At 42.9% G+C, this 26,846-nt stretch overlaps 2 protein-coding genes across 2 annotated transcripts; one reads left to right on the forward strand and one right to left on the reverse strand.

Annotated features, from left to right (window-relative positions):
* Positions 1 to 9,286: 9,286 nt before the first annotated feature.
* LOC138358659 (baculoviral IAP repeat-containing protein 8-like) lies at positions 9,287 to 10,996 on the reverse strand. The gene is made up of 3 exons (XM_069316736.1): positions 10,615 to 10,996; positions 10,322 to 10,486; positions 9,287 to 10,210 (listed from the first exon to the last, which is right to left on the reverse strand). The coding sequence occupies exons 1-3, from the start codon at positions 10,979 to 10,981 to the stop codon at positions 9,525 to 9,527; spliced, it is 1,218 nt and encodes a 405-aa protein (XP_069172837.1). The 5' UTR covers positions 10,982 to 10,996; the 3' UTR covers positions 9,287 to 9,524.
* Positions 10,997 to 13,869: 2,873 nt separating this feature from the next.
* LOC138358660 (uncharacterized) lies at positions 13,870 to 17,090 on the forward strand. Its single transcript, XM_069316737.1, has 2 exons — positions 13,870 to 14,196; positions 14,345 to 17,090. The coding sequence occupies exons 1-2, from the start codon at positions 14,181 to 14,183 to the stop codon at positions 15,595 to 15,597; spliced, it is 1,269 nt and encodes a 422-aa protein (XP_069172838.1). The 5' UTR covers positions 13,870 to 14,180; the 3' UTR covers positions 15,598 to 17,090.
* The last annotated feature ends 9,756 nt before the right edge of the window (positions 17,091 to 26,846 follow it).

Raw genomic sequence — 26,846 nt, forward strand, 5'->3', positions numbered from 1 at the left:
AGGGAATCTTTTGAGGTATGAGGCTACTGAAATGGTTACCGATTTATGGAGAAATTTGTATTATAATTATGTAGGTAAAGGGGAGAAGTCGCGCCCTAGGTACAACAAAATAGAGCTCCCTGCCACCATTTTGTGTGCGGCGCCCGTCGGCCGGTGATTGGTTGGCTGAGGTCACATGACTTGATTGACCAATCAGAGCCCGCCCCTGGGTCTGTGACGTCACCGGGAGACCTGACCCGGCGCCTGAAGAACGCCAGGCGCTCAGAGTTCGGGGACGCCTCACTGAGAGTAGACGTGCGCTGGTTGAGCTCTAGAGTTCCGAGGTCTAGGAGCCTCTTTCAGTGGATTTACACAGCCTGACAAGTTTATAGTGACTACCAAAGACTGCAGTCTTTCAGGGAAGTGCGAGAAAGCTGAGTTCCAGCGGTGTAAGAGCGCCGAGAACTGTAAGCTGATAGTCTTGGAAGAGTAATGAGAGTTACGACGGCTGGAGTAATGAGTGGCTTGCCGTCAGTGGAACTCCAAGGTAGTCAGAGCGGTTGTGATTGGATCACGCCCACTGGGAACTCAGAAGGGAGAAGACGCATCCTGATCCAGGAGTGAATAGTCTCTGTGAATGAGTGCTTGAGGGATCGACGTGTGCAGTGACGACTGGACGAGCCAACGCCCAGGAACTTCACTCAGAGAACGAGTACGGAGATGACGAGAATCATCACGACGACTATGAACTGGTGACTGGTCACCATTATTGTTTCCATTATAACATATATAGATATCTCATGTGTTTGTAGTTTGCTTTTGAGTAAACTTTATTATTTTATCACTGCTTTTGGTGTCACCTCCATCTCATTGAGCATTGTGGATTAATGATATATGATTATACTATACTAGTGCTGGCATTACATAGAGAGTAACCAAGGGTTGGCAACACGACAGTATATTTGAATTATAGTACTAGTATACTAGTACTATTATAGAATTCTAGTATCTAGTATTCTAGTATATTGAATTCTAGTAAACAAAGCTGGTACCTTTATATTGACCCCACACCCAAGCCAGGACCTGCATATTGACCCCACACCCAAGCCAGGACCTGCATATTGACCCCACACCCAAGCCAGGACCTGTATATTGACCCCACACCCAAGTCAGGACCTGCATATTGACCCCACACCCAAGCCAGGACCTGTATATTGACCCCACACCCAAGTCAGGACCTGTATATTGACCCCACACCCAAGCCAGGACCTGTATATTGACCCCACACCCAAGCCAGGACCTGCATATTGACCCCACACCCAAGCCAGGACCTGTATATTGACCCCACACCCAAGCCAGGACCTGTATATTGACCCCACACCCAAGTCAGGACCTGCATATTGACCCCACACCCAAGCCAGGACCTGTATATTGACCCCACACCCAAGCCATGACCTGCATATTGACCCCACACCCAAGTCAGGACCTGCATATTGACCCCACACCCAAGCCAGGACCTGCATATTGACCCCACACCCAAGCCAGGACCTGTATATTGACCCCACACCCAAGCCAGGACCTGCATATTGACCCCACACCCAAGCCAGGACCTATATATTGACCGCACACCCAAACCAGGACCTGTATATTGACCCCACACCCAAGCCAGGACCTGTATATTGACCCCACACCCAAGCCAGGACCTGTATATTGACCCCACACCCAAGCCAGGACCTGTATATTGACCCCACACCCAAGCCAGGATCTGTATATTGACCCCACACCCAAGCCAGGACCTGCATATTGACCCCACACCCAAGCCAGGACCTGTATATTGACCCCACACTCAAGTCAGGACCTGCATATTGACCCCACACCCAAGCCAGGACCTGTATATTGACCCCACACCCAAGTCAGGACCTGCATATTGACCCCACACCCAAGCCAGGACCTGTATATTGACCCCACACCCAAGCCAGGACCTGTATATTAACCCCACACTCAAGCCAGGACCTGTATATTGACCCCACACCCAAGCCAGGACCTGTATATTGACCCCACACCCAAGCCAGGACCTGTATATTGACCCCACACCCAAGCCAGGACCTGTATATTGACCCCACACCCAAGTCAGTACCTGCATATTGACCCCACACCCAAGCCAGGACCTGTATATTGACCCCACACCCAAGCCAGGACCTGTATATTGACCCCACACCCAAGCCAGGACCTGTATATTGACCCCACACCCAAGCCAGGACCTGTATATTGACCCCACACCCAAGTCAGTACCTGCATATTGACCCCACACCCAAGCCAGGACCTGTATGTTGACCCCACACCCAAGTCAGTACCTGCATATTGACCCCACACCCAAGCCAGGACCTGTATCTTGACCCCACACCCAAGCCAGGACCTGTATATTGACCCCACACCCATGTCAGTACCTGCATATTGACCCCACACCCAAGCCAGGACCTGTATATTGACCCCACACCCAAGTCAGTACCTGCATATTGACCCCACACCCAAGCCAGGACCTGTATATTGACCCCACACCCAAGCCAGGACCTGTATATTGACCCCACACCCAAGCCAGGACCTGTATATTGACCCCACACCCAAGCCAGGACCTGTATATTGACCCCACACCCAAGCCAGGACCTGTATATTGACCCCACACCCAAGCCAGGACCTGTATATTGACCCCACACCCAAGTCAGTACCTGCATATTGACCCCACACCCAAGTCAGTACCTGCATATTGACCCCACACCCAAGCCAGGACCTGTATATTGACCCCACACCCAAGTCAGTACCTGCATATTGACCCCACACCCAAGCCAGGACCTGTATATTGACCCCACACCCAAGCCAGGACCTGTATATTGACCCCACACCCAAGTCAGTACCTGCATATTGACCCCACACCCAAGTCAGTACCTGCATATTGACCCCACACCCAAGCCAGGACCTGTTTATTGACCCCACACCCAAGTCAGTACCTGCATATTGACCCCACACCCAAGCCAGGACCTGTATATTGACCCCACACCCAAGCCAGGACCTGTATATTGACCCCACACCCAAGCCAGGACCTGTATATTGACCCCACACCCAAGCCAGGACCTGTATATTGACCCCACACCCAAGCCAGGACCTGTATATTGACCCCACACCCAAGTCAGTACCTGCATATTGACCCCACACCCAAGTCAGTACCTGCATATTGACCCCACACCCAAGCCAGGACCTGTATATTGACCCCACACCCAAGTCAGTACCTGCATATTGACCCCACACCCAAGCCAGGACCTGTATATTGACCCCACACCCAAGCCAGGACCTGTATATTGACCCCACACCCAAGCCAGGACCTGTATATTGACCCCACACCCAAGTCAGGACATAAGAGTAATCGACAGTGACCGTCGAACGAAAATTTTGTGGGCGACCTAGAAGAGGTTAACTCCACGCGCCATCTTGACATTGGGAAGCAAATGTCCTCACTCTTGCAATTTTGTGGTCAGAACCCTTTGATCAGCGTAGTTTACCTTGTTGCATGGAGGATTAGTGCCCAGTGATATGACATTGGTGTTTTTACACAAATTAGTCGTGCATGCTGTGAGTATGTTGGAGGCAAGAGGGACACATGCTCGCTCAACGGTGGTCAACGGATAGGTCGTATACCAGCAAGTATACTCGCCAGGAGGGGAGAGTACCCTTCGTGGTGCAGGCCAGCTGATGACATTAGGGTCGTGGAGTTTTATTTTAATCTTTTAATATTTATTTATGGAAATATATTATTTTGTTGTGGTAAACTTGCAGGTTCGTGTATGGGAGCTGTTAGAGGTTTACACCTATTTGAGGACTAATTAATGGATGATTCTGCTGTTGGTTTACTTGAACATTAATGGGCAGAGATGAATCTTGTCTGATTAAAACTGATATAAATTTGCAAAGGGATATATATGGAGGATCGTTTGGTCGCCTGGGTTTGTTTATGAGAGGAATGTATATATTGGTGTACATGATGCAGTGAAAGAAAGTGAGAGTATTAATTCATTATTATTGATTTATATGTAGAAGCTTAGCTCTGATGATAGTGATTTCTGCCCAGCGCATTGGCGGAGAAGAGAGCAGTAGCCTAGTGATGAACAATTTGATAAATAGACTACATGGAAGATTAACGACATTTATTGAGGCAACGATCTCTGATGATGACAATGTTATATCTCCAGATAATTGGTGGTGTATGGCATTTGATGATTTGTGTATTGGTTTGATAAATATTTATGTGTGCCATAATTTTTTGAGCTGATATTAACTTAATTTTATAAAGTGACTAAGAGAAGGGCTACAAGTTGAGGACCCCATCCAAGGCACCATCTAATCATTATATTATAAGTTCTTGTGTGTAATAAATGTCTTTTAGACAACTTTGTTTCCTCTTGTTCCTTTCAGGGCTTTAAGTGAGAGAAAGATAGTATTAAAATAACTCAATGTGAGGAGGAGACAGTGAAGAGAGACTAAGGGAACTGTGAAGGAGGACGCCGGAGTTGAGGAGAGACGGGTAACACACCGGTGGCTCAGTTCCTGGCTGTGACCACCTGACAACAGGTGGTTTCTGAGCCCGAGTTACCATCCTAGTGACGTTAAGCCCCTTCTCTGCAGTGTGGTATTTGCGTGTAATTCTTCAGTGAGTGGTCTGACACGGTGCAGTGTCAGAAGGTGAGTGGTCAGACACAGTGCAGTGTCAGAAGGTGAGTGGTCTGACAATTCCTGTAAATGTTAACACAGTAACAAGTACAGGTCACCAAGACATTAATAATACAGTTATATAACTGGTCCACTCACCACGTAACGAGTACGACAAAATACACTTGTCTAACTTGAGACAGTAAAGTTAATACCAATCAAGTCGCTAACTTGTGTGTGTGGCGTGGTCTCAGGGTCGACAGGTTAGAACCTCTCCCCAGAGACCCACATCAAAAGAATATCATCAGCGGCATATGCTAGACTGGCCAACATAAGAACTGCCTTTAGAAACTTATATAAGGAATCTTTCAGAACCCTGTATACCACTTATGTAAGACCAATCCTGGAGTATGCAGCTCCAGCCTGGAGTCCATACCTGGTTAAACACAAGACAAAGCTAGAGAAGATTCAGCGGTATGCCACCAGGCTCGTCCCAGAACTGAGAGGAATGAGCTACGGGGAAAGGCCAAAGGAGCTGAACCTCACGTCCCTGGAAAACAGAAGAGTAAGGGGAGACATGATAACCACCTACAAAATTCTCAGGGGAATTGAAAAGGTGGACAAAGACAAACTCTTCAGCACGGGTGGGACACGAACAAGGGGACACAGGTAGAAACCGAGTACCGAGATGAGCCACAGAGACGTTAGAAAGAACTTTTTCAGTGTCAGAGTAGTTAACAGGTGAAATGCATTAGGCAGTGATGTGGTGGAGGCTGACTCCATACACAGTTTCAAATGTAGATATGATAGAACCCAATAGGCTCAGGAACATGTACACAGTTAACTAGTTCACAACGTTACCTTAGCTAGGAGACGTTACCATGGCTAAGAGACGTTACCCCGGCTAGGAGACGATACCCCGGCTAGGGGACGTTACCCTGGCTAGGAGACGATACCCTGGCTAGGAGACGTTACCCTGCCTAGGAGACGTTACCATGGCTAAGAGACGTTACCATGGCTAAAAGACGTTACCCTGGATAGGAGACGTTGCCTTAGCTAGGAGACATTATCTTGGCTAGGAGACGTTGCCTTAGCTAGGAGACGTTATCTTGGCTAGGAGACGTTGCCTTAGCTAGGAGACGTTACCTTGGCTAGGAGACGTTATCCTGGCTAGGAGACGTTACCTCTGGCTAGGAGACGTTACCTCTGGCTAGGAGACGTTAACTGGCTAGGGGACGTTAACTGGCTAGGAAAAGTTACCCTTGCTAGGAGACGTTACCCCTGGCTAGGAGACGTTACCCCTAACTAGGAGACGTTAACTGGCTAGGAGATGTTATCCTGGTTAGGAGACGTTACCCTGGCTAGGAGACGTTACCTTGGCTAGGAGACGTTATCCAGGCTAGGAGACGTTATCCAGGCTAGGACACGTTACCCTGGCTAGAAGACGTTACCCCTGGCTAGGAGACGTAACCCGTACTAGGAGACGTTACCTTGGCTAGAAGACGTCACCCTGGCTAGGAGACGTAACCCGTACTAGGAGACGTAACCCGTACTAGGAGACGTTACCTTGGCTAGGAGACGTTACCATTACACGAAGACGTTACCTTGGATAGGAGACGTTACCTTGGCTAGGAGACGTCACCATGGCTAGGAGACGTCACCTTGGCTAGGAGACGTAACCTGTACTATGAGACGTTACCTTGGCTAGGAGACGTTACCCTGGCTAGGAGACAATACCCTGGCTAGGAGATGCTACCTTGGCTAGGAGACGTTACCCTGGCTAGGAGACGTTAGTAGTAGGGAGTAAGAGCCACAGGCTCCTTTTTTTTTGGGGGGGAGAGGACCCCTGTGGACTGTAAGAGCCAGCGGCTCCTTTTTTTTTCAGGCCGGAGGATCCCTGTGGACTGTAAGAGCCAGCGGCTCCTTTTTTTTTTCTGGGAAATATCCCGCGTGTTAGCCAGGGTTTCAGGTAAATTTTTGTCAGTCACTGATTTTAGAAGTTGTTAAAGTTCTTATAATGAAAATAATTTCCGAGACTTAGAAGTTTGTTTAAGTCTTATGATGAAAATAATTTCCGAGACATAGAAGTTTGTTAAGGCCTTATGGGAGAAATTCAAATAACGTGTGTAGCACTTTAGGGCTTCCAGGAGAACTCTACGGACATATTTTACATGTTTTCAACTTACAAAATCGTCTATGTAAGCCTTAGTTATTCATATAAATTTAGAAAATCGCCTGTGTAAGTCATGGTTTTCAAGTCTCGTACATCACACCCCCCTCCCTCCCCCCCTTACCTCGCAATCTGTCGCCTCACCTGTGTTTACTTTAGACGTCAGCCAGCCAGTCGGCTCTTAATCTTATCTTATCTTATCCATAATATCTGGACCGTCCCTCCTCTCTCTCTCTCTCTCTCTCCTTTCATTCAGTTCAACTATTTTCCAACATCGTATGTTTGCTCCTTTTCATTAAGCAAGTCAGTATGTTTGCTCCTTTTCATTAAGCAAGTCAGTTTTACACAAATAAATCATGTTAGTAAGCAAGTTCTAGCTCACGTTCCCCACCTTAGTCCCCTGTCGTATAAAGAATACTATCATTCCAATCCCTCTAAAATTTAAAAATAATCATATTTCAAATGTAGTTCAATACAGTAATTAGTTACCAAGCTCCAGCTCTTGTCCTCCGCCTTAGCTCTCTCTCGTATCTTCGTTAGTATCAGTCCAATTTCCCTGAAATTTCTACCCTCTGTATTTCAGACATAGTTTAGTAAATGCAAACAATTATCAAACTCTAGCTCTTGTCCCCCAGCTTAGTTCATTTGTACAAAATCATTAGTAACAGTCCAATTTCCCTTAAATTGTTACCCTCTGTATTTCTGACACCGTAAATAAAATCAAAATAGTTATCGAGCTCCAGCTCTCGTCCCCGCCTTAATTCTCTTTCGTATCTTTGTAAATAACCCATCAATTTCCCTAAAATTAAAAGCAGACATACTTCAAAGTTAGTAAATAAGATCAAGTCAGTTACTGAGCTCCAGCTCTCGTCCCCGCCTTAGTTCTCTTTCATATCTTCGTTAGTATCAGTCCAATTTCCCTGAAATTTTTACCCTCTGTATTTCAGACATAGTAAATATGAAGTAAACAATTATAAAACTCTAGCTCTTGTCCTCTGTCCAAGCTCACTTTTGTAAAATCATTACTCTCAGTCCAAATCACCCAACTACATTTTCAGACATAGTAAATAAAAAACCAGTTCAGTTATTAAGTTTCAACTCTTGTGCCCCAGCTTAGTTCATTTGTACAAGTTCTTTATTTTCCAACTAAATCACCCTGAGATTTAAGATCACCGTATTTTCTAACGTAGTAAAATTAATCTGGACATTAGCCTTAGATCATCAGACATAAATATATTCGATCAAGTCCGTCTCCAGCGTATCTCTTATCCGAGTATACACATAACCCCAACCTGTTTAATTATCTTTCACCCCCTCCCACCTTCCTCCATCTCATCCAAGTCTCGTAAATTTAAAATGTAGCTGTTAATTTGCGTTCTTTCCCCGTTCATAGCATATTCTCTGTAAGTTCAGATCTGTACTTAGTCTTACATATTCTCTACTTCTTTCCAATTTTATACAAGACTTAAACAACTATTACCGTCTCCTCTATCTTATTTAAACATGAGTCATATGTAAATATACCCCGACTCTTTCCATCCAATACAAGTCCTAGCTTGTTCACCGCCCAACTCACTACGCTATTTCTACTCTACATGTTATAGCATGTTTTCCGCTCATCTTGGTACCAACCCTTACAATCTCTCTCTCATTCCTTTTACATGTCTCAGCATGTCTCAGCATGTTCGCCTCGCATCTTACTACGCTGTCTACTTTACATGTTGTAGCGTGTATTACTGTGTCCCATATCTTATTTAAACATGAGTCATATGTAAATATACCCGACTCCTTCCATCCATTACAAGTCCTAGCTTGTTCACCGCCCAACTCTCTACACTGTCTACTTTACATGTTGTAGCATGTTTTCCGCACATCTTGATACCATCCCTTACAATCTCTCAATCCTTTACACATCCCAACTTTCAACCCTTTCTTACAATTTTCCTCCATCCCTCCGCTACATGTTCTTACCCGTTCATTACAGTCCACTACTTATTCTCTAATCATCTCTGTACTAATTCTCAAAACTAGTTGGTTCTGTCATTTTAGTAAGTAAGTAAGTAGATCATCGTTATTAACAACGACAACAACAACAACAACAGTAACATTACTAATTCACAGTAAGTTACTACTGAGCATTTGGTAGTTATCCATTTTCAAATAATGTCAATATAAATCATTCTAAGACATCTTCGTACAATTAAAGATACTTGCCCGTGCACTAAGTCATTACTTACAGTAGCATCTTAAGGCATTGTTTTCGTAACTCAGTTTTATTAAACATACACCTTCATTAGTCAAAGGAAAACTTTTCAAGTCATTGTATTCAATATTTCCGTTAAACTTACTACATCATGTCATTATTCGGTTTCATAATTAAGTACTTGTTTCAGTCCTCCAATGTAATAAGCAAATTATTCTATTAAGGATAAAGAAATCTTATTTAGAAGAGGCATTAAGTTTATTACAACATTTAACGCATACAAGTGTTCTTAGTAGTTATACAGGTATTCAAGAAATCATAAGTGTTCTTAGTAGTTATACAAGTGTTCAAGAAATCATAAGTGTTCAAGAAGCAATTATATACAAGTATTCTTAGTAGTTATACAAGTGTTCAAGAAAATCATATACAAGTGTTCTTAGTAGTTATACAAGTGTTCAAGAAAATCATAAGTGTTCAAGAAGCAATTGGATTTATTATATATAAAATATTTCCTCTACAAATTGGACAGCATTTCAGAGCTAAAAGACAACCACTGCATGTCACCATATGTTTACATGGTAGTATTACAATATTTATATTTTTATCCATACAAACTCTGCATAAAATATCTTCTTCCCAAGATTGTTCTATACAGTCCTTGTTTTCATCAGTGTTAGTACAAGTCTCCGGTAAAGTTTTCAATCCCAGATCTTCAAGCGTAGCTTCTTGTTCCTTTTTATCATCAACTGCTTCATAAATTAAGTCCCGTACCCGTAAATAAATATCTGTTCCCTCTTGCATATACCTCAACACGATTTCTAGACATCTACTTTGTATAATAAAAGGCAACAAATCTCTGGATTCCTTAAGGTACTCACTTAAAGCATATCTTATACTCTCCACAGGTATTAATTTTTTATGAATCAGATGTTTGAACTTATCCATACCCTCCATTAAGATATTAATTAAATCATTGTCTATAGGTTTTATAGGTAATGGTATTGTCAATCTAGCATTCTTAACAAATTCCTTGCCCCTTGCAAGAATAATGTAAGCACATTCTGGACTACATCTCGCATGTAACGTCCAAGGATCATCTTCTGGTCTCCAATTTCGTATTCCACAGGCGCAGTGATAGCAGCAGACGTGGTCACTTATACCTGAAAACCATAAAACAATCCAGCATTATCTCGTTACTATCTTTTAACTATTATTCATTATTTCTTTACTTATAACTCTATTAAGTTTAAAATAGTTAAAACACTTCATACCACAGTAAAAAAAACCAGCTTCTGCCAGCTCATGAGAAGTTTGCTTGACGCTTCCAGGCCATGTCATATCAAATGTCTCTAGGCGAGATTTATAAGTTACCAATCCTGGATTCAGCGATTTCCTAAATTTGATCAATCCCAGATCTTCCTTAGGAGGAGCACCACCTAAAAAAATATAACGTAGTTACGTAAATTATTCTTTAGAAGAATAAGAAGTATCTATTTAAGCAATCAAGTTTTGTACAGAGTATATAAGACTGGTATAAGAATACATCATAAGAATATATACTTACTACTACCACTTATTTTCTTATTTCCCAGTTCTATTTTATGGGAAACAAATTCCAGTCCATATTTGAAAGCTATCTCAGACACCTCTAAAGAAACATTGTCACTCCTCTCGCCTCTAATAAAGGCACAGTCTTGATTAATGATCTTATGACGTCTTCTGGGGGTATCACCAACAATCCATGCACCTACTATACAATAACAAAATGCACACAAACAGTAATCACTATTGCGAAGGTAATAGAACCCATCTTCAACTAAGTCAATAGGGTTTAACCACTTAATGGGCCAATCCACAAATGTTTGTAGTCTAACTCCTGCACATTTAAGGCTTTCTATACTGTAAAACTTCCTGGCACACAAAGGATCCATCGTGTGAGGGCAGCACTAGCTATTAGAGTAGGATAAGCAAGTATATATATCCCTAAAATAAGTATCGTACATCGCTACATATTTAACAGTTTCCCCATTTATAATAGACAGTAATTTCCTCTAAATACTTATCTACTTAAAAATCCTTAAAGTTTCATAATTAAATAAAGCTCTTATATAAATACTTAGTAAACTACTTTCATTATTTATTAGACTTATTAGAAAAATACATCACTTTGGCAATCTCGCTAAAAGTATACTGTTACGTCATTATTCGTAGCTGCCGTACATAATGATAGATATATATATATATAATTTAGTAGTAAATTCTTATTTAATCTAATTAAAATATATGCTTAAAGCATCTATATCCTAAAATGAAATATACTATTAGTTATAATGTAATATATAATATCACTCTAAGGTAACAAAAATCCTTATTAATATATTCAAATAAGTGGTAACTTTTACATTTCCCCCAATATAAGAGCGCGGACCTCGCATTAGGGATATTATTACGACTATCTGGTTCGTATCTACTACCTTACGAGGAAGAAAATTCACCATGGATACTGTTCTGACAACTTGTCAGGGTTATTTAACCGACGATTCATTTTGTAATAATGAAACCTGTATTGTGTACGGAGTGAACTGTATATCCTGTGTTCCCCGAGGAATGGCCCTAGACTTAGCCAAGAAATATTCTCATGCTGATGCTTATAACGTTCGCCGACCCTTGTACAGTCTTAAGAGATGTATCCCTGAAGATCGTCCAGTACCAGGAACAATTCATATCTCTAAAGGAGAAAATCTTCCGTATATTGTTGCTATAGCCACACAATACGGTATTGGATTACCTATAGAAAGTAATAACATTGCTCAGGGAATTATAGAAAACTCAAAAGACAGAAACATGCTCTCTGGATTAAACGAAGATACATCCATTAATCGTCTCGTCTACTTCAAGAATGGTATGAAAGATTTATTTAACTTTATCAAGGGCTCTCCTCAAATTATGAGAGTTATAATACCAACAGGAATTGGGATTACATGTGTTCGAAGAGATAAAGTTTGGGAAAATACTTATCTTCCTGTTATTGAAGATATGTATAAACAGTTAAAACCCTACGGAGTGGAAGTTAAATTACTGTTTAACGAGGAGATTATGCAGAGGAAGAGCAAGTAACACTTGGCAACCTTTTGTGTGCGCAGTGTTTCTACGCGCAGCCTAAAGATGTATATATGCTTCCCCCGGAGTGATCTCTTACGGTGTCCTCCTCTTCTTGGATGTCAGAATCAACTTCAAGCTTGGATATTCAAGGCTATGGAGATCAAGACTATTATTGGAGACTTTGCCTCCCTGTCCGTCTACAATAATCACGACTGTTTATTGTACGATCTTGATGCTACGAGTGTACAAATGTGTAAAATTGTGCAAGGATTGTGGGATCGTTACCCATATGCGAGATTACATCGTGAAAACTTTCCTTACAAAAACAGGGCTGTTGTATCTTATCGCAGTAACCCTGGTAGTATACATATTGGAGAACCACCTGAATTTAACAACAGGATGGATGAAGATCCCCATCTACCCCTTATTATTGGTTTAGTGACTCAGTTTGCTAGTAGACCTGCAACTTTACCAGCATATGAAAATCCTCCGTGTGAAGTACGAAGTTTAGATGAACATTTTTACGATGGACTTGAAAAAGATACAGAATATCAGAGATGGCGCTGGTTTGAAAATGCTCTGAAGGAAGCCCTTGTTTTCATTCTTAAAAGATGTGTTAAGAGAATTATTATTCCATATGGGTTTGGCATGTCAAGTTATTTGGACAACTGCGCAGTATGGGAAAGTAAATATTTGCCTATACTTGAGAAAATAGGACAAAAACTACGAAAACGAGGTATTGTACTCTTCATAGTACGTCCCGAAAACATCGTTCCTCCTCAGTCATCCACCCACGGCATCTTTGAAAATAAGATTCCATACATTGCTGTTCTTCAAAATGGATCCACAACTAATGCTACTGATGCTGCTAGGACACCTGAAGATGATGCTACGCCTGCTACCGCTGATGCTAGTTCACCTTCTATCAACACTAAGTTGTCTGATACAATTAATTCAACACCTGTTAATGTTACTACGTCTGTTGATACTAATGTTACAATGTGTGTTAGTAGTAGTTTTACAAATTTAGAAGAGAAGATGGATTGGGAATAATAATGTCTGTAAATAATTTATACTTTGTACATTTTTACAAATTAAATACATTGTACATTTTTACACATTAAATAACAAAATAGAAACTCGTGTGTTTATTTTCTCCCTTTTAATGTCTAAATGTCAACTCTACTTTTCTGAGTATATAGGAAGAGGTACGAAACTTTTTCTGTCTTACTTCAAGATGGATTGTTCTATGTACATGCAAGTGAAGCTTAAGCGTTTGAATAAGTGTATTATAGATGCTGATTTTACTAGTGATGAAATTCTAAAACCTGGAGACTGTCTTGTCTACGATTCTCATAATTTATCTGGTGGATTTGCACAACTGTTATGGGAAAAATATCCTTACAGTAAAGTTTCCGAGTGTGAAGTGGTACAGAATAATATAACTCCTGGTGGTATAGTACTTGCTTTATCTCCAGAACCAGAAATAAAACCTCATATTATAGGACTTCAATACAGTAGCTCTAATGAAGATCTAGGATTACAGAAAGATATTATTAAACGTTGGAGTTTTAAATCTGCAATAAGGCAAATTTGTTGTCAGGCAAGAAATAATAATTTAATCCAGCGTATAATTATTCCATATGGTATTGGGTTTAATGACGGAATAGGATGGGGTAAAGAAGAACAAGAAGAATGGGAGACACACTATTTTCCAGGACTAGCCCATTTAGCTTATGTTTTAAAGAATAATAAAAAAGAATTATTAATGGTTCGTATACCTCTTGGAGAAGATGTTACGGGGACTGGGAGAGAGAAGAAACAAGTAGAGGGTAGATCTAATAAACGGAAGAGAATGTCGTAGTTAAAACTAGTAGATCTGAAATAATACATATAACTAATTTGGAAACTACAGCTAAGAGAGAGGGGGCGGAGCGTAACAATCTCCGATGTGATAAGCTAGGTCGGGATATATCTTGACATAAACTCCCCATCTCGGTCCAGCAGTGAGAAGACATACTCGGATCGATGGCTGCTGTATACAGTAAGTGATTATTGTATGATGTACTTACAGTACTCGTTATATTTGTTGTGATATAATTTTTGCTTATTATTGAATATCTTTTAGTTTTGAAATATTATGATTATTTAATAGTCCCTGTGTTAAATATTGTATTTTTCTTTGTTTAAAGATCTACCCCATGTGATGGATGTGAAGAGTCTACCAGGGTTTGGAAGCATGCCTGATCTTGTGTCAGAAACTATATGGCAAAGTCCAGCTTCGACTGTTTTGTGGAAGAATATGCCCCTGGCTGAAAAACGGACTTATAAAGTGATGACACATACTGATAAATGTACGCATGAGAACATTGTTCCAGCTCTAGCAAAGTTTATTAGCAAAAGTGAAAATGTTTTAATGATACTGATCGGTCATGATTTTATAAAGTTGAAAGAAGAACTTCCAATGATAAAATGCGACATAGTCTTATTTAGCTTAAAAGAGAGTGTTACAGATGTACTCAAGAAACATGAGAATTGTCAAGTGTTGTTGCTGACGAAAACTCCTAGTAAGGCCGAGATGAAGAAAATTTCTTTGTTATTTAAAGGCGATAAAATAATTTGCACTTTTAGACCTAAACCCCGTTTTAAATACATATTTCCAGAATTTGAAGAAGTGCCTATAGGATGTAACTTAAAGGATAAATTTTTTATAAGAAAATTTGTGGATGAAATTGGTTCTCCAAATGCTGCAAACTGGTTTATTAATAAGTTGAGTTCTGAAGAACGAGAAGTGTATACTATAATGAGCCAGGATGAACTGCAACAGCAGGTAAATAGTAAGACTGTGAAAGAGCTTAGTATTATTCACCCTAAAACAGAAGAAGATGAACATTGGAGTTTAATTGATCATATGGAGGAGAGCTTTCCATCTTTTCCGTTAAATTTAATAAAGATGAGACCAGAAATAGGATATCATACCCCCCAAAAGATAGAAATAGAGGCAGTGATGAGATTTATAGGACAGGATCCTGTACTTGGTGTTTTCTCTGGTATGGCCTTTATTGAAAATCTTATTAGGATAAGACATACTAATGTGGTACGAGCTACAGATAATTACTCGAATATGGGTGAGAGTAAGTGGATGGAGGTTGAACAAATGGATGCTGTAGAAGCAGTTAGGACTTATTGTAATGACAGAGAAGTACTTCTAATGTCCTGGCCTGAATTGATTCGTGATGATAATGTTTATAGCGATGCTTTCTATGTTTTAAAGGAATTTAAGGGACAAAAACTAATCTATTTTGGAGAAGGGGAAGGGGGATGCTGTGCATGTGATGGATTTTTTAACTTGCTGGATAGTGAGTTTCATTGTGTGAAATCAAATACATGTTTTACTTATAATTCTTTTATAAATTCAAATGTTTATTTCTATATAAGACTATAGTGTTTATGATTTCTTGAACACTTGTATATGTTTTTCTTGAACACTTGTATAACTACTAAGAATAACTGTATATAATTGCTTCTTGAACACTTATGATTTTCTTGAACACTTGTAAAACTACTAAGAACACTTATGATTTCTTGAATACCTGTATAACTACTAAGAACACTTGTATGCGTTAAATGTTGTAATAAACTTAATGCCTCTTCTAAATAAGATTTCTTTATCCTTAATAGAATAATTTGCTTATTACATTGGAGGACTGAAACAAGTACTTAATTATGAAACCGAATAATGACATGATGTAGTAAGTTTAACGGAAATATTGAATACAATGACTTGAAAAGTTTTCCTTTGACTAATGAAGGTGTATGTTTAATAAAACTGAGTTACGAAAACAATGCCTTAAGATGCTACTGTAAGTAATGACTTAGTGCACGGGCAAGTATCTTTAATTGTACGAAGATGTCTTAGAATGATTTATATTGACATTATTTGAAAATGGATAACTACCAAATGCTCAGTAGTAACTTACTGTGAATTAGTAATGTTACTGTTGTTGTTGTTGTTGTCGTTGTTAATAACGATGATCTACTTACTTACTTACTAAAATGACAGAACCAACTAGTTTTGAGAATTAGTACAGAGATGATTAGAGAATAAGTAGTGGACTGTAATGAACGGGTAAGAACATGTAGCGGAGGGATGGAGGAAAATTGTAAGAAAGGGTTGAAAGTTGGGATGTGTAAAGGATTGAGAGATTGTAAGGGATGGTATCAAGATGTGCGGAAAACATGCTACAACATGTAAAGTAGACAGTGTAGAGAGTTGGGCGGTGAACAAGCTAGGACTTGTAATGGATGGAAGGAGTCGGGTATATTTACATATGACTCATGTTTAAATAAGATATGGGACACAGTAATACACGCTACAACATGTAAAGTAGACAGCGTAGTAAGATGCGAGGCGAACATGCTGAGACATGCTGAGACATGTAAAAGGAATGAGAGAGAGATTGTAAGGGTTGGTACCAAGATGAGCGGAAAACATGCTATAACATGTAGAGTAGAAATAGCGTAGTGAGTTGGGCGGTGAACAAGCTAGGACTTGTATTGGATGGAAAGAGTCGGGTATATTTACATATGACTCATGTTTAAATAAGATATGGGACACAGTAATACACGCTACAACATGTAAAGTAGACAGCGTAGTAAGATGCGAGGCGAACATGCTGAGACATGCTGAGACATGTAAAAGGAATGAGAGAGAGATTGTAAGGGTTGGTACCAAGATGAGCGGAAAACATGCTATAACATGTAGAGTAGAAATAGCGTAGTGAGTTGGGCGGTGAACAAGCTAGGACTTGTATTGGATGGAAAGAGTCGGGGTATATTTACATATGACTCATGTTTAAATAAGATAGAGGAGACGGTAATAGTTGTTTAAGTCTTGTATAAAATTGGAAAGAAGTAGAGAATATGTAAGACTAAGTACAGATCTGAACTTACAGAGAATATGCTATGAACGGGGAAAGAACGCAAATTAACAGCTACATTTTAAATTTACGAGACTTGGATGAGATGGAGGAAGGTGGGAGGGGGTGAAAGATAATTAAACAGGTTGGGGTTATGTGTATACTCGGATAAGAGATACGCTGGAGACGGACTTGATCGAATATATTTATGTCTGATGATCTAAGGCTAATGTCCAGATTAATTTTACTACGTTAGAAAATACGGTGATCTTAAATCTCAGGGTGATTTAGTTGGAAAATAAAGAACTTGTACAAATGAACTAAGCTGGGGCACAAGAGTTGAAACTTAATAACTGAACTGGTTTTTTATTTACTATGTCTGAAAATGTAGTTGGGTGATTTGGACTGAGAGTAATGATTTTACAAAAGTGAGCTTGGACAGAGGACAAGAGCTAGAGTTTTATAATTGTTTACTTCATATTTACTATGTCTGAAATACAGAGGGTAAAAATTTCAGGGAAATTGGACTGATACTAACGAAGATATGAAAGAGAACTAAGGCGGGGACGAGAGCTGGAGCTCAGTAACTGACTTGATCTTATTTACTAACTTTGAAGTATGTCTGCTTTTAATTTTAGGGAAATTGATGGGTTATTTACAAAGATACGAAAGAGAATTAAGGCGGGGACGAGAGCTGGAGCTCGATAACTATTTTGATTTTATTTACGGTGTCAGAAATACAGAGGGTAACAATTTAAGGGAAATTGGACTGTTACTAATGATTTTGTACAAATGAACTAAGCTGGGGGACAAGAGCTAGAGTTTGATAATTGTTTGCATTTACTAAACTATGTCTGAAATACAGAGGGTAGAAATTTCAGGGAAATTGGACTGATACTAACGAAGATACGAGAGAGAGCTAAGGCGGAGGACAAGAGCTGGAGCTTGGTAACTAATTACTGTATTGAACTACATTTGAAATATGATTATTTTTAAATTTTAGAGGGATTGGAATGATAGTATTCTTTATACGACAGGGGACTAAGGTGGGGAACGTGAGCTAGAACTTGCTTACTAACATGATTTATTTGTGTAAAACTGACTTGCTTAATGAAAAGGAGCAAACATACTGACTTGCTTAATGAAAAGGAGCAAACATACGATGTTGGAAAATAGTTGAACTGAATGAAAGGAGAGAGAGAGAGAGAGAGAGGAGGGACGGTCCAGATATTATGGATAAGATAAGATAAGATTAAGAGCCGACTGGCTGGCTGACGTCTAAAGTAAACACAGGTGAGGCGACAGATTGCGAGGTAAGGGGGGGAGGGAGGGGGGTGTGATGTACGAGACTTGAAAACCATGACTTACACAGGCGATTTTCTAAATTTATATGAATAACTAAGGCTTACATAGACGATTTTGTAAGTTGAAAACATGTAAAATATGTCCGTAGAGTTCTCCTGGAAGCCCTAAAGTGCTACACACGTTATTTGAATTTCTCCCATAAGGCCTTAACAAACTTCTATGTCTCGGAAATTATTTTCATCATAAGACTTAAACAAACTTCTAAGTCTCGGAAATTATTTTCATTATAAGAACTTTAACAACTTCTAAAATCAGTGACTGACAAAAATTTACCTGAAACCCTGGCTAACACGCGGGATATTTCCCAGAAAAAAAAAAGGAGCCGCTGGCTCTTACAGTCCACAGGGATCCTCCGGCCTGAAAAAAAAAGGAGCCGCTGGCTCTTACAGTCCACAGGGGTCCTCTCCCCCCCAAAAAAAAAGGAGCCTGTGGCTCTTACTCCCTACTACTGACGTTATCCTGGCTAGGAGACGTTACCTTGTCTAGGAGACATTACCGTGGCTAGGAGACGTTACCGTGGCTAGAATACGTTACCCTGGCTAGGAGACGTTAACTTGGCTAGGAGACGTTACCCTGGTTAGGAGACGTTACTCTGGCTAGGAGACGTTACCCTGGTTAGGAGACGTTACCCTGGTTAGGAGACGTTACCCCGGCTAGGAGACGTTATCCTGGCTAGGACACGTTACCTTGGCTAGGACACGTTACCTTGGCTAGGAGACGTTACCGTGGCTAGTAGACGTTAATCTGGCTAGGAGACGTTACCCTGGCTAGGAGACGTTACCACGGCAAGGAGACGTTAATCTGGGTAGGAGACGTTACCCTTTCTAGGAGACTTTACCCTAGCTAGGAGACGTTACTTTAGCTAGGGGACGTTACCTTGGCTAAGAGACGTCACCTTGGCTAGGAGACGTAACCTGTACTACGAGAAGTTACCTTGGCTAGGAGACGTTACCCTGGCTAGGAGACGTTACCTTGGTTAAGAGACGTCACCTTGGCTAGGAGACGTAACCTGTACTATGAGACGTTACCTTGGTTAAATGACGTTACCATGCCTATGAGATGTTATCTGGCTAAGAGATGTTACCCTGGCTAGGAGACGTTAACTTGGCTAGGAGACGTTACCTTGGCTAGGAGACGTTACCCTGGTTAGGAGAAGTTACCCTGGCTAGAAGACGTTATCCTGCTAGGAGACGTTACCTTGGCTAGGAGACGTTACCTTGGCTAGGAGACGTTACCGTGGTTAGGAGACGTTACTCGCCTAGGAGACGTTACCCTGGCTAGGAGACGTTACCCTGGCTAGGAGACGTTACCACGGCAAGGAGACGTTAATCTGGGTAAGAGACGTTACCCTTTCTAGGAGACTTTACCCTAGCTAGGAGACGTTACCTTGGCTAGAAGACGTTACCTTGGGTTAGGAGACGTTACCTTGGCTAGGGGACGTTACCCTGGCTAGGAGATGTTACCCTGGCTAGGACACGTTACCTTGGCTAGGAGACGTTACCTTGGTTAAGAGACGTTACCCAGGCTAGGACACGTTACCCTGGCTAGGAGACGTTTCCCTGGCTAGGAGACGTTACCTTGGCTAGGAGATGTTACCATGGCTATAAGACGTTACCTTGGATAGGAGACGTTACCTTGGATAGGACACGTTACCTTGGCTAGGAGACGTTTCCCCTGGGAAGAAGACGTTATCTTGGCTAGGAGACGTTACCCAGGCTAGGAGGCGTTATCATGGCTAGGAGACGTTACCCTGTTTAGGAGACGTCACCCTTACTAGGAGACGTTACCCTTACTACGAGACGTTACCTTGGCTAGGAGACGTTACCTTGGCTTGAAGATGTTACCCTGGCTAGGAGACGTTATCCTGGCTAGGAGACGTTATCCTGGCTAGGAGACGTTACCTTGGCTAAGAGACGTTACCTTGGCTAGGAGACGTTACCCTTACTAAGAGACGTTACCCTTACTAAGAGACGTTACCCTGGCTAGGAGACTTTGCCCTGGCAAGGAGACGTAACCCGTATTAGGAGACGTTACTTTCGCTAGGAGACGTTACCATTATTAGGAGACGTTACCCTAACTAATAGACGTTACCCTGGCGAGGAGACGTTGCCTTGGCTAGGAGACATTACACTGGCTAGGAGATGTTACTTTGGTTTGGAGACGTTACCTTCGCTAGGAGGCGTTACCCAGGCTAGGATACGTTTCCTTGACTAGGAGACGTTACCTTAGCTTGGAGACGTTACCCTGGCTAGAAGAAGTTTTCTTGGCTGGGAGACGTTTTTTTGGCTAGGAGACGTTACATTAGCTAGGAGACGTTACCTTGGCTAAGAGACGTTACCATGGTTAGGAGACGTTGCCTTGACTAGGAGAGGTTTGTTTGGCTAGGAGACGTTACCCCTGGCTAGGAGACATTACACTGGCTAGGAGACGTTACCCTGGTTTGGAGACGTTACCTTGGCTAGGAGACGTTACCCTTACTACGAGACGTTACCCTTACTAGGAGACGTTACTTTGGCTAGGAGACGTTACCATTTCTATAAGACGTTACCTTGACTAGGAGACGTTACCCTGGCTAGGAGATGCTACCTTGGCTTGGAGACGTTACCTTGGCTAGGAGATGTTACTCTGGCTAGGAGCTGTTATCCTGGCTAGGAGACGTTAACCTGGCTAGGAGACGTTACGCTGGCTAGGAGACGTTACCCTGGCTAGGAGACGTTACCCCTGTAGGAGACGTTACCCCTGTAGGAGACGTTACCCCGGCTAGGAGACGTTACCCCGGCTAGAAGACGTTACCCTGGCTAGGAGACGTTACCCCGGCTAGGAGACGTTAACCTGGCTAGGAGACGTTACGTTTAGTTGGAGACGTTACCTTGGCTAGGAGACGTTACCTTGGTTAGAAGACGTTACCTTGGCTAAGAGACGTTACCCTGGCTAGGAAACGTTACTTTGGCTAGGAGACGTTACCTTGGCTAGGCGACGTTACGCTGGCAAAAGATGTTACCCCGGCTAGGAGACGTTAACCTGGCTAGGAGACGTTACCTTGGCTAGGAGACATTACCTTGGCTAAGAGACGTTACCCTGCCTAGGAGACGTTACCTGGCTAAGAGACGTTACCCAGGCTAGGAGACGTAACCTGTACTATACCTGGTTGATACCTGGTTGATGGGGTTCTGGGAGTTCTACTCCCCAAGCCCGGTCCGAGGCCAGGCTTGACTTGTGAGAGTTTGGTCCACCAGGCTGTTGCTTGGAGCGGCCCGCAGGCCCACATACCCACCACAGCCCGGTTGGTTCGGCACTCCTTGGAGGAATAAATCTAGTTTCCTCTTGAAAATGTCAACGGTTGTTCCGGCAATATTTATTATGCTTGCTGGGAGTGTGTTGAACAACCGCGAACCTCTGATGTTTATACAGTGTTCTCTGATTGTGCCTATGGCACTTCTGCTCTTCACTGGTTCTATTCTACATTTTCTTCCATATCGTTCACTCCAGTACGTTGTTATTTTACTGCGTAGATTTGGTACTTGGCCCTCCAGTATCTTCCAGGTGTATATTATTTGATATCTCTCTCGTCTTCTTTCTAGTGAGTACATTTGGAGGGCTTTGAGACGATCCCAATAATTTAGGTGCTTTATTGCGTCTATGCGTGCCGTATATGTTCTCTGTATTCCCTCTATTTCGGCAATCTCTCCTGCTCTGAAGGGGGAAGTGAGTACTGAGCAGTACTCAAGACGGGACAACACAAGTGACTTGAAGAGTACAACCATTGTGATGGGATCTCTGGATTTGAAAGGTCTTGTAATCCATCCTATCATTTTTCTGGCTGTCGCAATATTTGCTTGGTTATGCTCCTTAAACGTTAGGTCGTCAGACATTATTATTCCCAAATCCTTTACATGCTGTTTTCCTACTATGGGTACATTTGATTGTGTTTTGTACTCTGTATTATGTTTAAGGTCCTCATTTTTACCGTACCTGAGTACCTGGAATTTATCACTGTTAAACATCATGTTATTTTCTGATGCCCAGTCGAAAACTTTATTAATATCAGCTTGAAGTTTTTCAATGTCTTCAGCCGAGGTAATTTTCATACTGGTTTTTGTGTCATCTGCAAAGGATGATACGAAGCTGTGACTTGTATTTTTGTCTATATCTGATATGAGAATAAGGAAAAGCAGCGGTGCAAGGACTGTACCCTGAGGTACAGAGCTTTTAACTGCACTTGGACTAGATTTTATATGGTTGACCGTTACTCGCTGAGTCCTATTTGACAGAAAACTGAGTATCCGCGTCCTACTTTACCGGTTATTCCCATTGACTTCATTTTGTGTGCTATCACGCCATGGTCACATTTATCGAAAACCTTTGCGAAGTCCGTGTATATCACATCAGCATTCTGTTTCTCTTCTAATGCCTCAGTGACTTTGTCGTAGTGCTCAAGTAGCTGTGAGAGCCACGATCTTCCCGCTCGAAATCCATGTTGGCCTGGGTTGTGAAGGTCATTGGTCTCCATGAAATTGGTGACCTGACTCCTAATCACTCTCTCAAATACTTTTATGATGTGTGATGTTAGTGCAACTGGTCTGTAATTCTTTGCCAATGAAATGATCTGTCTCATAAGTGCATCTGGTATCTCCCCCGTGAGACGTTACCTTGGCTAGGAGACGTTACCCTGGCTAGGAGACAATACCCTGGCTAGGAGATGTTACCCTTGCTATGAGACGTTACCTTGGCTAGGAGACGTTATCTTGCCTAGGAGACGTTACCATTACTATAAGACGTTACCCTGGTTAGGAGACGTTACCCCTGGCTAGGAGACGTTACATAGGCTAGTAGACGTTTCCATGGCTAGAAGATGTTACGCTGGCTAGGAGACGTTACCCTGGCTAGGAGACGTTACCCTGGCTAGGAGACGTTACCTTGGCTAGGAGACGTTACCTTGGCTAGGAGACGTTACCCTGGCTAGGAGACAATATCCTGGCTAGGAGATGCTACCTTGGCTAGGAGACGTTACCCTGGCTAGGAGACGTTACCCTGGCTAGGAGATGTTACCCTGGCTAGGAGACGTTATCCTGGCTAGGAGACATTACCTTGGCTAGGAGACGTTACCGTGGCTAGGAGACGTTACCCTGCCTAGGAGACGTTACCCCGGGTAGGAGACGTTATTCCAATTAAGAGACGTTACCCTGGCTAGGAGACCTTACCCCTGCAAAGAGACGTTATCCTGGCTAGGAGACGTTACCGTTACTAGGAGACTTTACCCTAGCTAGGAGACGTTACCTTAGCTAGGAGACGTTACCCTGGCAAGGAGACGTTACCCTGGCTAGGAGACGTTACCTTGGCTAGGAGACGTTACCTTGGCTAGAAGATGTTACCTTGGTTAAGAGACGTTACCCAGGCTAGGAGACGCTATCCTGCCTAGGAGACGTTACCCTGGCTAAGAGATGTTACCCTTGCTAGAAGATGTTACGCTCGCTAGGAGACGTTACCCTGGCTAGGAGACGTTACCTTGGCTAGGAGACGTTACCTTGGCTAGGAGACGTTACCCTGGCTAGGAGACAATATCCTGGCTAGGAGATGCTACCTTGGCTAGGAGACGTTACCCTGGCTAGGAGACATTACCTTGGCTAGGAGACGTTACCGTGGCTAGGAGACGTTACCGTGGCTAGGAGACGTTACCCTGCCTAGGAGACGTTACCCCGGGTAGGAGGCGTTATTCCGGTTAAGAGACGTTACCCTGCCTAGGAGACGTTACGTGGCAAAGAAACGTTACACTGGCTAGGAGACGAAACCCTGGCTAGGAGATGTTACCCTTGCTATGAGACGTAACCTTGGCTAGGAGACGTTATCTTGCCAAGGACACGTTACCATTGACAGGAGACGTTACACTGGCTAGGAGACGAAACCCTGGCTAGGAGATGTTACCCTTGCTATGAGACGTTACCCTGGTTAGGAGACGTTACCCCTGGCTAGGAGACGTTACATAGGCTAGTAGACGTTTCCATGGCTAGAAGATGTTACGCTGGCTAGGAGACGTTACCCTGGCTAGGAGACGTTACCATGGCTATGAGACGTTACCTTGGATAGGAGACGTTACCTTGGATAGGAGACGTTACCCTGGCTAGGAGACAATATCCTGGCTAGGAGACGTTACCCCTGGCTAGGAGACGTTACCCGTGGGTAGAAGACGTTATCTTGGCTAGGAGACGTGACCCTTACTAGGAGACGTTATCCTGCCTAGGAGACGTTACCCTGGCTAGGAGATGTTACCCTTGCTAGAAGATGTTACGCTCGCTAGGAGACGTTACCCTGGCTAGGAGACATTACCTTGGCTAGGAGACGTTACCTTGGATAGGAGACGTTATCCTGGCTAGTAGACGTTACCCTGGCTAGGAGACTTTACCTTGGCTAGGAGACGTTACCCTGGCAAGGAGACGTTACCCTTGCTAGGAGACCTTATCCTGGCTAGGAGACGTTACCCTGCGTAGGAGACGTTACCCTGGCTTGGAGACGTTACCCTGGCTAGGAGACGTTATCCTGGCTAGGAGACGTTACCCATGCTCGGAGACGTTACCCTTTCTAGGAGACGTTACCCTTGCTAGGAGACGTTACCCTGGCTAGGAGACGTTACCATTGCTAGGAGACGTTACCTTGGGTAGGAGACATTACCATGGCTATGAGACGTTACCTTAGCTAGAAGACGTTTTCTAGGCTAGGAGACGTTACCTTGGCTAGGTGACGTTACCCCTTGCTAGGAGACGTTACCCATGGCTAGAAGACGTTACCTTCGCTAGGAGACATGACACTTACTAGGAGACGTTACCCTGGCTAGGAGACGTTACCTCTGGCTAGGAGACGTTACCTCTGGCTAGAAGACGTTACCCAGGCTCGGAGACGTTACCCTTACTAGGAAACGTTACCCTGGGTAGGAGACGTTACCTTGGCTAGGAGAAGTTACCCTCGGTATGAGACGTTACCCTGGCTACGAGATGTTACTCTGGCTAGGAGACGTTACACCGTTTAGGAGACGTTAACCTGGCTAGGAGACTTTACCATGGCTAGGAGACGTTAGCCTTACCAGGAGACGTTACCTTGGCTAGGAGACGTTACCTTGGCCAGGAGACGTCACCCTGGCTAGTATACGTTACCATGGCTAGGAGACGTTACCTTGGCTACGAGACGTTACAATGTCTATAAGACGTTACCCTGGCTGGGAGACGTTATCCGGGCTAGGAGACCTCCATACATTACTGACGTTGGCGAAGTTTCACTTTTACCAGGAGGTCGACTCCAATGAACCAGTCACTAGGTAATACGAACACAAATATATTTTACTCCTACAGTATTGGCAGGCAGTTACCCATTCATCCAGACACGGGTACACGTCACGTGTGATGTGTAAACTACGTGATGACCAAGTTTTCACGTCACGCGTGAGTAGCATAAATTGAAACTAGAACAGTGCGCACCATCTGCCCAGGTGGGCCTAGTTGGCCCAGGTGGGCAGCTGGTGCAAGGAATGTAAGCCTTCCGGTATGTGGGGGAATTTTTGCCGGATGTTTGGCGCGTGTCGGATGCGTGTGAGCGTCCAGTGTCTTGTTACGCGGTAAGGATTGATGGGGGGGGGGGGGGGTTATGTTGGGGGGGTGAGGTAGGAGGGTATGTGGAGTATGTGGGTAGAGTAATGAATAGGAGAACGGTTTCTTGGGCTTCTCCGGATGTTTTGGCGCATGGCTGACGCGTGGCGTCCGGCCATGCGTCACTTGAGACAGCGTCATGTTGGGTAGGGGCTGGAAGCTATGTGGTTGGTATGCGGTCATGTAGGGAGGAGGAGGAGGAGAAGAGAAGGTGAATATATATAAGAGTATGTGCTGTAGAGTTATTCCTGTGTGTATGTGCGTGTATGTGTGCGTGTGTGTGTGTGTACTCACCTATTTGTGCTTGCGGGGGTTGAGCTTTGGCTCTTTGGTCCCGCCTCTCAACTGTCAATCGACTGGTGTACAGATTCCTGAGCCTACTGGCCTCTATCATATCTACATTTAAAACTGTGTATGGAGTCAGCCTCCACCACATCACTGCCTAGTGCATTCCATCCGTTAACTACTCTGACACTGAAAAAGTTCCTTCTAACGTCTCTGTGGCTCATGTGGGTACTCAGTTTCCACCTGTGTCCCCTTGTTCGCGTCCCACCAGTGTTGAATAATTTATCCTTGTTTACCCGGTCGATTCCTCTGAGGATTTTGTAGGTTGTGATCATGTCTCCCCTTACTCTTCTGTCTTCCAGTGTCGTAAGGTGCATTTCCCGCAGCCTTTCCTCGTAACTCATGCCTCTTAGTTCTGGGACTAGTCTAGTGGCATACCTTTGGACTTTTTCCAGCTTCTTCTTGTGTTTGACAAGGTACGGGCTCCATGC

This window comes from Procambarus clarkii, chromosome 85 (assembly GCF_040958095.1).
Source record: "Procambarus clarkii isolate CNS0578487 chromosome 85, FALCON_Pclarkii_2.0, whole genome shotgun sequence".
Classification (NCBI taxonomy): domain Eukaryota; kingdom Metazoa; phylum Arthropoda; class Malacostraca; order Decapoda; family Cambaridae; genus Procambarus; species Procambarus clarkii.